The sequence below is a fragment of the Nicrophorus vespilloides genome, unplaced genomic scaffold (assembly GCF_001412225.1).
Source record: "Nicrophorus vespilloides isolate i.1.1-1 unplaced genomic scaffold, Nicve_v1.0, whole genome shotgun sequence".
Taxonomy (NCBI): domain Eukaryota; kingdom Metazoa; phylum Arthropoda; class Insecta; order Coleoptera; family Silphidae; genus Nicrophorus; species Nicrophorus vespilloides.
This window is the reverse complement of record NW_017095850.1, coordinates 56,605-68,562: the sequence shown is the minus strand read 5'-3', so window position 1 is coordinate 68,562 and position 11,958 is coordinate 56,605. Positions and strand designations below refer to the sequence as shown.

The 11,958-nt window shown below is 29.4% G+C and overlaps 2 protein-coding genes across 2 annotated transcripts in view; both read right to left on the bottom strand.

Moving 5' to 3' along the window:
- Positions 1-8,365: 8,365 nt before the first annotated feature.
- On the bottom strand, positions 8,366-8,857 carry LOC108566743 (nucleolar transcription factor 1-like). The gene has a single exon (XM_017926772.1). The coding sequence runs from the start codon at positions 8,855-8,857 to the stop codon at positions 8,366-8,368; it is 492 nt and encodes a 163-aa protein (XP_017782261.1).
- An 801-nt stretch (positions 8,858-9,658) lies between these two features.
- LOC108566734 (protein starmaker-like) overlaps positions 9,659-11,958 on the bottom strand; it is a 2,719-nt gene continuing 419 nt past the window's right edge. The window contains exons 2-3 of the mRNA XM_017926759.1: positions 10,933-11,322; positions 9,659-10,155 (exon numbers count right to left, since the gene is read on the bottom strand). Of these exons, the coding sequence (XP_017782248.1) occupies positions 9,659-10,155; positions 10,933-11,322 (887 nt within the window). The remainder of the gene's footprint in view (positions 10,156-10,932; positions 11,323-11,958) is intronic.

Sequence of the window (11,958 nt, the reverse complement as noted above, 5' to 3'; positions counted from 1 at the left end):
AATTGTCAAGAAATCTAAGAGTATTTAACTTTAGTCAAAACCCTATTTTTAGCATAATTTGGATAATCTCTCCGGGCTATTAGAGATTATACAAAATGAAAACATGTTTCATTCGATAAATTTTCAAAAATGTTTTTGATCAATTGTATACAGATCGAAGAAAATCATATGTTGATTTTTTTGCGTATATGAAGAGAATCATTTAATAGAATATGAAACTGTATGAAAAGAAACAGAAAGTTAGATGGAAATTGCTTTGGGTGCTTATTCAGAGTAATGAATTTGGTGTAGAGAAACGAACTTTTTGAAAAAAAAAATAAATAAAAATGTAAAACGGAAAGTTTCCGCTGAGTTTAATTATAATGTTCGGCGATATTTAATTTACCGAAATTAGGTTTTTTTCCGCGGAAGTCGTCTTCCGGCTAGGCCCTCCTGGCCAACTTAATAATAACAGAAACGGTGGCCAGAATTTATACGAGCAATAAAGTTTAATACGCAATAATTTTTGTCCCTGAGAAAATTTAATTAAACCCAAAATGGAATGCAAGTAATAGCAGCAGGAACAAGTGAAGAAGAAGTAGAAGAAGAACAAGAATGAGATGATGCTGTAAGTGTAGAGGTGTGTGTGTGTGAATGTTGGAATTGCGGCATCCCCTTGTGCGTGATCTTTCTGGGGAGAAGGAAAGTTGAAACTCGGTTACGAAGTTTTTGGGGTGGTTGAGAGGCGATGTTACGACGCGATCCACCCCCGCGGCTTAACTGCTTACTTATTCTGACATTAACGCGGAAAGGGAGGCTCCGGCCACTGTAAAACCCTACATTTTATATCCGCTTTTACCGGAAGTAAATATTTACCGGTCCGGCAATCAGCGAATATTTGCAACGAAATCGTCCAAATTCCCTCTCCGCTCAAAATGTTTTATATATAGTTTTTTTTCTACAGTTTTCTTCTTACATTCTCCACGCATCGCTTCCATCCGATAACGATGTTGACCTTTCGGTTACGGAAAGAGATATCAACTGATAGTGCGTGTTTCGAGCTGGTGAAACTATCAAGTTAAATCATTTTACTTCTTGCACCTTGTCTCAAACTATTTCGATAAAAATTATCAAATTACTTATTTAGAACGTTAGATTAATTAGTCATTATTGTATAGTTGATCCGAGGAACAATTGGACTCTGATTAGTGTGCTCTTATCTTATATTTCTAAATAATATAGAGAGACACACAATTAACTTTGTCAATTGAAGATACGTTATTTGCATCCTGTTTATTATTGACGCATCCGGTGATTATAGTCCAAATTCGTTATCAACAAAATGCACTATTTTGATAAAATTAAATTTAAATTTCATAGAAAAATGATACGTAAGAAATTTATTTAGTTTATTTTTATATACAGTGGAATCTCGCTTTACGAGTTTAATCCGTTCCAAAATTTTCGGATTTTTACTCGTATAGTGAAACATATTCAAAAATACACATATGTATTAAAAATGATGTAGAAGGTGCGCAATCCGGTACTTCTCTCCTCATCGTCACTCGTTATGCGAAACTTCGCTCGTTAAGCGAGGTTTTACTGTATTTTAAATTAACTTTAAATCAAATTTTAGATTGATTTTAATTTGAAGATTTCAATTTCAAGAGTTTTTAAATTAAATTTTCTTTTCAATTTTTTATAGAATCATTTTTGCAAATATTTAGTTTGACTTTTATTTGCTTTTTCTTTAGACTGAGACTTATATAATAAAAGAAATACAAAGATTAAGTTTGACTTGAATTTGAAGATTTCTTTTGAGTTTCTTTATGGAACTGTAGCAAATTTGAAGACTTTTCATGTTAAATTTTCTTTTCAATTATTTATAGATTAAAAGCAAATTTTGCAAACATTTTGTTTGACTTTTATTTGCATTTTTTTTGTAGACTGAAACTTATATTTATTTAGAGAATAATTAAATAAAAATGCAAAGTTTAAGTTTGACTTGAATTTGAAGATTTCTTTTGAGTTTCTTTATGAAACTATACCAAATTTGAAGACTTTTCATGTTAAATTTTCTTTTCAATTATTTATAGATTAATTGCAAATTTTGGAAACATTTAGTTTGACTTTTATTTGCTTTTTCTTTAGACTGAGACTTATATAATAAAAGAAATACAAAGATTAAGTTTGACTTGAATTTGAATATTATTTTTGAGTTTCTTCATAGAATTGTAACAAATTTGAAGACTTTTCATTTTAAATTTTCTTTTCAATTATTTATAGATTAAATGCAAGTTTTGTAAACATTTAGTGCCCAATTAAAAGACTTGTATAGTCTTGATCAATTGTTAAGATCGATTATGTAAGATTTTTCAATTTTCCTTAAATTAGATTGGAAAATGTCTATTATGACAGATATTACTAATTAAGACAATTTATTCATCATAATTTATGAAACATCAGTTTTTATTATTTTTCCATGGTAAGGATTTGAAAAAATCATTAGAATATAACCTTAAATGTAGCTGTCACTTCATTTAAATGTCATGGATAATGTCAAACTCCATGACTACCAATTGTTACTTATGTAATTAAAAAAAAATATATTGATTATTACCCTAAATATTGACAGGTAGATTTGAAAATGTCTATTATGAAAGGTATTACTAATTGAGAAAATTAACCCATTTCTTTTTCATTATAATTTATGAAACATCAATTATTCAATGTATATTGTAAGTAAGTTTATTTCGATTAATTTAATAATAAAGTTAACTTTAAATTCTGTCAAAAATATGGGAATTTTATAATAATTTTAATTTTTGAAATTATTTTGATGATGATAACTTTGTAAATTCTATTATAAGATTTAAATAATGCTGATGCTGCATGTTTCTATTGTTTCCTATATTTTTTTTATGATTTTTAATTAAATTATTTATTATTAACTTAATTTCTAGTGATTAAAATCATAAAGTAAATTTCTAATACGAGATTTAGATTACAATGTGAAAATAAAAATTATGTAAATAGACAAAAATAGACGTATTAATGAATTGTTTTAATAAATTTCATGACGCTATTGACTTGTAACTAAAATATTAGTTAATATTAAAAAAAAATAATATATCGGCAATCCTAGATACGATAAAGTTTGTCCACATAATCACAATCAGAATTTCTAACTTGAGCTATCTCGTCTCGTTAAAAACTGATCAGATCAATGTAGAAAGTGGAAAAATAATATTTTGAGTGTTTTTTAATGATAATAATCGTTTTATTATTAGAAAATCGATTTTTAAGTTTAAATTAAAACAAAAACAGCAAAAAATCAATTCTTAATTTTCTATTATTAATTTAATTTCACCAATTTTAAGTTATAAGGATTTGAAAATTGATAGAAATGTATCTGTCCGTCACTTCTGTTTAATTGTCATCAATGTTGTCAAACTCCATGACTACAATTTGTTGCTTAAGTAATAATTAATAAAAAAAATCATTACAATATATGTTAAAAGGATTTGAAAATATCATTAAAATATAACCTTAAATGTAGCTGTTACTTCATTTTAATTGTCAAACTCCATGACTACTAATTGTTACTTATGTAATGATTAAACAAAAAATTTAAAAAAAAAGTTGAATATAACCCTAAATATACCTGTCACTTTAGTTTGGTTATCATAATTACTGTAAAAGTTCATGGTTACCAATTGGTACTTATGTCAAACTCCATTACTACACTACATTACATCATTAGTGTACATGTAAAGAGAGGTCAACGGATGCGAGAGACAGACTGTGGCAAAGATGGCAGGAAAAATGGCAAATTTCAGAGAATCTGAACTAGAAGAAATTAAACCATGGATTAATAGAAACCACGGGGAAGTAACTTTCCATTTGACATAGGCGCTTTCTGGATGCGAATGTTTCAGTATATATCTCCACTTCATCGGGAAGAAGGACAATGAGAAGGGCTGGTATTGGTATTGGAGACGAAGGAGAGGAGAGGTTTTTAGTGGGTAAGAATCCCACAGTACCATAAATGCAAGGTTTTCCTCTCCTCCCGGAAATAAAAAGACATCTATAATATTGTATAGTGTGTATGAAGCTCATTGAATTCCATAGTGTTGTTGCTGTAAATTCTCTTATTATATTCTATTTGTGTTATTTTTTGTTCATTTTGTTCTAAATTTCCATATAAACATTTTACAAATGTTCAATTATAATTTATAGAACAACAACTCGATGATGAATCTTAATTTTCCATATAATAAGTAATATTCTACAAGATTTGTTATTTTATTTATATGTTATGTATTATTTTGTAATTTTCCTTAAAACCATGTAGATCTGGGTAATCAATCATATATTATGAAAGATTTTACAATTTTCCTGAAACGTTAAAAAAGAAAATGAGATTCTGATAAATTAATTGAGAAAAATGTGCATGTTTTTCTACCAATTAAATCGAATCTAGAGTCCGAGCAGCATGCGATGTTGACACGGAATCAAATCGTTTCTTTTAACAATAAATTCTTACGATTTCTAGCTGTTGATAAGAGCGCATTTTCTTGGAAAACTAAATATGTTATTCCTCCAGATTCCCAAGAAAAATATTTAGTAATTCAGATCTCCATTTGCTATGGGGTTACACGACACAACAGATTCGATACTACGAAAACGATAATTTCGCTATCGCAAATTTTAATGCGAAGAGAATCAAATGAAGCGATAGATAAATTTATCGTTGAAAATAAGCAAATTACAAGATATAAATAACAATTAATTGCCACTGTCTGGCATTTCTTTGTTTACATAGGAAATCGTTTATAATAAACGAAGGTTAATACAGATAACAGTTACATAATGGTTTACACAAATATTTGTTTGTTGATGAACGTACGTTTTCTTTCTTTATCGCTATACGACATTATTTTTATATTAAAAAACACGTTTATTTTCTACTAATAGAAATATTAATTAATTTAGAAGATTGTATTGAATTGAGTCATATAATATATATAGATGAATCATAAATAAATAAAACTTGATAAGAAAATTGTAATATAACATTGTTTATTACTTAGATTTAATTTAAAAACTTATTATAAATGAGACGGTTTCATCTGAAGTTATGTGGGTTTCAGTTCTGATAAGGATTTATTAATAAATTTTATTTTACTGTTGAATGTTGCTCTATTTGAATAGTTGTAATCGTATAATTCGGAGTGTAAACAGATAAAATGTGATGTAATAAGAGACGTGTAAATTTGGTTGCCTACAGTTGGAGTATTGCAATTTCCCAAATATCAAACTCTAGGTTTTCCAATTAATATTATATTTCAGATAGGAAAAAAACTGTAATATTACAATATTTCATTTTTTTTGTACTTTTTTGTATTATTCTACATTTGTAATTTGATTTGATTTGTTTTGTTTAATGCAATTGTTTCCTACAGACTTTGATTTTCTTTTAAACTTTAAAAATCGCTGATATTTAGTAATTTTTGTTTAGATAGTTTTTCGTGCTTTATAAAATCTTCTTTTGCAATTATTAATAGTTAATTGTTCCATCATGCAAATTTTGTTACTTCAATTTTTATATTTTGTAGCAAAAGTAATTTAAATCGTATTTATAATGTTTTTCGTCAAAGAATTTTAAAGTAAAATCAATGAATTTCAGTGGAAGAAGATAAATTTCCAAGTGACTTTTAAGTAAAGTGAATTATTCTAACAGAATATCATTTAAAATTTGACATATATTACCAAACTTATTTTATAAACGATGAAGAAGAATTAGAAATACTTTATTTTTTTCTATTCCATTTAATTCCAAGATTAGGATTAACTTAATATATCATTCGAATATATCCGTAAATATAACTGTCAGATTAAATTAAATGTCATTGCAAATGTCAAATCTTATGATTACCAATAATTATTTACTTGATTATATTAAGTTGGTAATTTGTGTATATGCATACAAAATGGTTTGAAATGCATGTTTTTTTCTAATCCTATTAATTCAAAGATTTTAAAGTTTAAAGGTTTAAACAAAATCATTTTAATATAACCCTAAATTTAGCTGTCAGATTAGATTGATTGTCATTGCTATTGTCAAATTTCATGACTATAAATATTTTTTGGTAGTTGTGTATAATATTATATGATGTGTACGATCTTTAGTAGAAAATCCAATAGTGTTAATTAAATTGGTAATTAGTGTAAATTATAGTTTGAAATGTATGTCTTTTTGTAATCCTATTAATTCCAATATTAATATTAAATAAGTTAAAGGTTTAAACAAAATCATTATATAACCCTAAATATAGCTGTCAGATTAGATTGATTGTCATTGCTATTGTCAAATTCCATGACTATTAATATTTTTTACTGATCTTAAAGTAGTCTTTAGTAGATAATCCACTGATCTTTAGTAGATAATCCAATAATGTTAATTAAATTAATAATTAGTGTCAATTCTAGTTTGAAATGCATGTATTTTTCTAATCCTATTAATTTTAACAAAATCATTTAAATAAATATAACCCTAAATTTAGCTGTCAAATTAGATTGATTGTCATTGCTACCAATATTTTGTTACTGGATCATAATAAATTGGTTGTTGGGTATATTATATGGTGTGTACGTTCTTTAATAGAGATTCCAATAGTGTTAATTGAATTGGTAATTTGTGTAAATTTCGGAGTGTATAAATGATAGTCTGAAACGCATTTGAACCATATGCGGCAGATTGCATAATAAGGTTTGAATTTTAGTGTGTACGTGAGTCATATATATCGTGCAAATTAACACTTGTATCTTGTGTTGTCTAGGAAGTTGCTAAGTTATAACCTAGTGCAGTTTTGGACACTAGTTTAATTAAATAAATCGCTCGGAATGGGAGCGCGAGTGTTTAACAGAGTACGGAGAAAACGGGGGGTTTGGTACTATTGTAAATACGTAATAAGCGCCACCCTGTATAATCGGGCGGGAATGCATCTAGCGGGAATGGCATTAGATCATATTGTAACTCGATTAGCAAACAGTTCCTAAGTTTTGGGGAATTTACGTGGTTAAATGGAAGGGTGAGCAGTCTCCCATCCACCTCTCTTCTTTGGCTGCGGAATTGTGCTATTGAGAAACCGCATCACGGCCAGATGCTGCCGCCACCGCCGCCGCCGCTGCATATGCACCGTTTGCGAAATCTACAGGAATCAGCATAAATCTGAGTCTCCTTATTAATTACATCACTTCCTTTCTACGCAAGAGCAACTTCCGTTTCAGCGTATTATCAATTTCGTTGCCGTCGGTTTATGCATAATTTAATCTCTTGGTTTTACGGAATGGGCGACCACTGAAAAATCATAAAACAGAAAATCGCACGTGACCAGGATTTATATTTACAGTATACCTGCATGTTATTTACGATTCGAGGCGGCAATTTCGAATTGCTTACGCAAGGGAAACATTGATTTTTCTCTGTACGGTGAGAGTGGAGAGAAGAGGAGACGCGTAAGTCCGCAAAACCATCCACCCATTCCCATCCCAGTTTAACTCCCTCGACGATGTCTACGCCGCGAAGCTACACTATATACACTTGCACCCTACATCCACCTACGTTCGACGTGCACGTGCGAATTTCCCGTGGAACGCACATGTTCAATTCGCAGGAGACAAAACCCCCGTGAACGAAAGTGTAAGCAAATTGAGCAAATAACTACTCCGACATCCGAGATTTACATACGCCGCAGCTTTTCACCTATAACGTGCTAGAGATTACCTAACATACATACACAAACTATTTCGTTACCGCCGTTATTCACCCACTTCTATTTTCGTTGATTTAATAACCAATTCACTTAATATACCCTACTTTAGTTAAGTACCATTTAGTGGACCTATTATAGCTAAATAATAAGTCTACTTCTATTGCATTATCTTTAGTTTATGTTGTTTTAGAAAATTGGAAGAAACCGGAGGATTTATTTTATTTATTTATTTGAAGCATTTCCATCAACTCTTTTATAAACATTTTTATATTACATCCATCTACATTAATAAGAGTATAATTATGATCGTTTACACGATAGATAAAGAAATAATATTAACAAAAAAATTAGATAATTGTAAGAAACAGGACTGTTTTAGGATTTTTATGTTATAAAACATCTTCGGCTGTTATTTATTTCAGCAAATATTTCAATTAATTCTATTAGAAACTTTCATACTTAATCTACATTGATATGAGTGAAGATTATGTTATAAATAAAAGAAATTATATTAGAGGAAATCGAAATTTATTTAATTTTGTAAATTTATGGAATAACAATAAATATGTACATTTTATAAAATAACAATCTACAAAATAATTACAATTCTACCACAAACGCAAACGTTTTGCTTCATATCTTTTATATCCGCATTCCATCGGATTGTACGTCTTTTCATAATATTGGCTGCACGTTCCTTGTTCTTCATAATAAAAGTGTAGAAAATCACTATCATTATGGTCATCTTCTGAGTCATCATCATCGGAATATTCATCTTCGGACTCTTCATCTTTGGAGTCTTCATCTTTGGAATCTTCATCTTTGGAGTGTTTATCTTTGAAGTCTTCATCCTCGGACTCTTCATCTTCGTCAGATTCTGTTTCGTTACCGGAGGAATATTCGTCATCTCCATCATAGCTGGAGTCATCCTTGTGATCTACATCATTATTACCGTTTTCACTACACTTTTCATCTACTAAATCCACGTCCTCGAAATCACTGTCTTCTAACATGCAATTATGTCCATCGCCAATACCAATGTCCTCGGCATCGCTTATATCCTCGTACATTAAATTTGAGTATTCGTTGAAAGAATTCATTTTTCTAGCTTTGCTGATAGTTTGCGTTGTTACTGTTACAAAAGGTTGCAAGAAACTGATGCATTTGCAATGATTAACTCACCTTTTATAGTACATCCCTTTTTGCAAAGGTATTAACAAAATCGCCAATAAGTGGTGGGAGTTATTTATAAGGGGGTCGTAAAATCAGGTATATTTTATTACGTTTTATATCTAAATAATTGTAATTTTTCTAATAACAGGTAACAAGTTTATTGAATTAGCATGAATTTAGAAAAACCCACCCTTTGGCCCAATAATTATTGGTACTAAAGAGAAAAAACCTATAGGTTTTCCCAGAATGTTTTGATTGCACTGCAAATTGCATACTACCTATTGAAAACACTTTGAAGTCATCTTTATTTAATTGTTAAATACTTAATGTGGACTACAAAGTACTGCTAAATATATTACATATTAAATCTACAGTCTATATTTAGTAGATCTCAAGAAATTAACAAAGATACGACTTTTCAAATGAATTAATTCGAAAACGCAATCCAGAATAAAATGTAATGATGACAAATTCATAAGGATTGGATTTTGCTTGGGAAATTGTCGACGAGTTTCAGTTTTTATAAGCGAGTTCCCTAATTAAGGGACTACAAACTCTTGTAGATTTTGAGTAATTCTATAAAATGTGAAGACACTGCTTGAAGCTTATGTTATAAATGAAAGAAATTATATTAGATGAAATCGAAATTTATTTAATTTTGTAAATATATGGAATAATAATAAATATGTACATTTTATAAAATAACAATCTACAAAATAATTACAATTCTACCACAAACGCAAACGTTTTGCTTCATATCTTTTATATCCGCATTCCATCGGATTGTACGTCTTTTCATAATATTGGCTGCACGTTCCTTGTTCTTCATAATAAAAGTGTAGAAAATCACTATCATTATGGTCATCTTCTGAGTCATCATCATCGGAATATTCATCTTCGGACTCTTCATCTTTGGAGTGTTTATCTTTGGAGTCTTCATCTTTGGACTCTTCATCTTCGTCAGATTCCGTTTCGTTGCCGGAGGAATATTCGTCATCTCCATCATAGCTGGAGTCATCCTTGTGATCTACATCATTATTACCATTTTCACTACACTTTTCATCTACTAAATCCACGTCCTCGGCATCACTGATGTCTTCTGACATGTAATTATGTCCATCGCCAATACCAATGTCCTCGGCATCGCTTATATCCTCGTACATTAAATTTGAGTATTCGTTGAAAGAATTCATTTTTCTAGCTTTGCTGATAGTTTGTGTTGTTACTGTTACAAAAGGTTGCAAGAAACTGATGCATTTGCAATGATTAACTCACCTTTTATAGTACATCCCTTTTGCAAAAGTATTAACAAAATCACCAATAAGTGGTGGGAGTTATTTATTGGGGGGTCGTAAAATCAGGTATATTTTATTACATTTTTATATCTAAATAATTGTATTTTTTCTAATAACAGGTAGCAAGTTTATTGAATTAGCATGAATTTAGAAAAACCCACCCTTTGGCCCAATAAAAATTGGTAAGAAAGAGAAAAAACCTATAGGTTTTCCCAGAATGTTTTGATTGCACTGCAAATTGCATACTACCTATTGAAAACTCTTTGAAGTCATCTTTATTTAATTGTTAAATACTTAATGAGGATTTCAAAGTACTGCTAAATATGTTACATACTAAATTTACAGTCTATATTTAGTAGATCTCAAGAAATTAACAAAGATATGACTTTTGAAATGAATTAATTCGAAAATTCAATCCAGAATAAAATGTAATGATGACAAATTCATAATGGTCGGATTTTAATTAGGAAATTGTCGACGAGTTTCGGTTTTTATAAGCGAGTCCCTACAAACTCTTGTAGTGTGAAGACATTGCTTGAAGCTTATGTTATAAATAAAAGAAATTATATTAGATGAAATCGAAATTTATTTAATTTTGTAAATTTATGGAATAACAATAAATATGTACAATTCCATCGGATTGTACGTCTTTTCATAATATTGGCTGCACGTTCCTTGTTCTTCATAATAAAAGTGTAGAAAATCACTATCATTTTGGTCATTTTCTGAGTCATCATCATCGGAATATTCATCTTTGGAGTGTTTATCGTTGAAGTCTTCATCTTTGGAGTGTTTATCTTTGAAGTCTTCATCCTCGGACTCTTCATCTTCGTCAGATTCTGTTCCGTTACCGGAGGAATATTCGTCATCTCCGTCATAGCTGGAGTCATCCTTGTGATCTACATCATTATTACCGTTTTCACTACACTTTTCATCTACTAAATCCACGTCCTCGACATCACCGATGTCTTCTGACATGCAATTATGTCCATCGCCAATACAAATGTCCTCGGCATCACTAATATCCTCGTACATTAAATTTGAGTATTCGTTGAAAGAATTCATTTTTCTAGCTTTGCTGATAGTTTGTGTTGTTACTGACACAAAAGGTTACAAGAAACTGATGCATTTGCAAAAATTAACTCACCTTTTATAGTACATCCCTTTTGCAAAGGTATTAACAAAATCACCAATAAGTGGTGGGAGTTATTTATTGGGGGGTCGTAAAATCAGGTATATTTTATGAAATTTTTTATTTAAATAATTGTATTTTTTCTAATAACAAGAAACAAGTTTATTGAATTAGCATGAATTTATAAAAATCTACCCTCTGGCCCAATAAAAATTGGTAATAAAGAGAAAAAAGCTATAGGTTTTCCCAGTATGTGTTGATTGTACTGCAAATTGCATACTACCTATTGAAAACACTTTGAAGTCATCTTTATTGCTAAATACTTAATTTGGACTTCAAAGTACTGATAAATATGTTACATATTAAATCTATAGTCTATATTTAGTAGATCTCAAGAAATTAACAAAGAAATTGTTGACAAGTTTCGGGACTACAAACTCTTGTAAATTTTGAGTAATTTACTAAAATGTGAAGACACTGCTTGAGGCTTATGTTATAAATAAAAGAAATAAAATTAGATGAAATTGAAATTTATTTAATTTTGTAAATTTATGGAATAACAATAAATATGTACATTTTATAAAATAACAATCAACAAAAT

Bases quoted from the DNA above. Each gene is read 5' to 3' on its own strand.
- LOC108566743 (XM_017926772.1), bottom strand. From the start codon at position 8,857: ATGAATTCTTTCAACGAATACTCAAATTTAATGTACGAGGATATAAGC.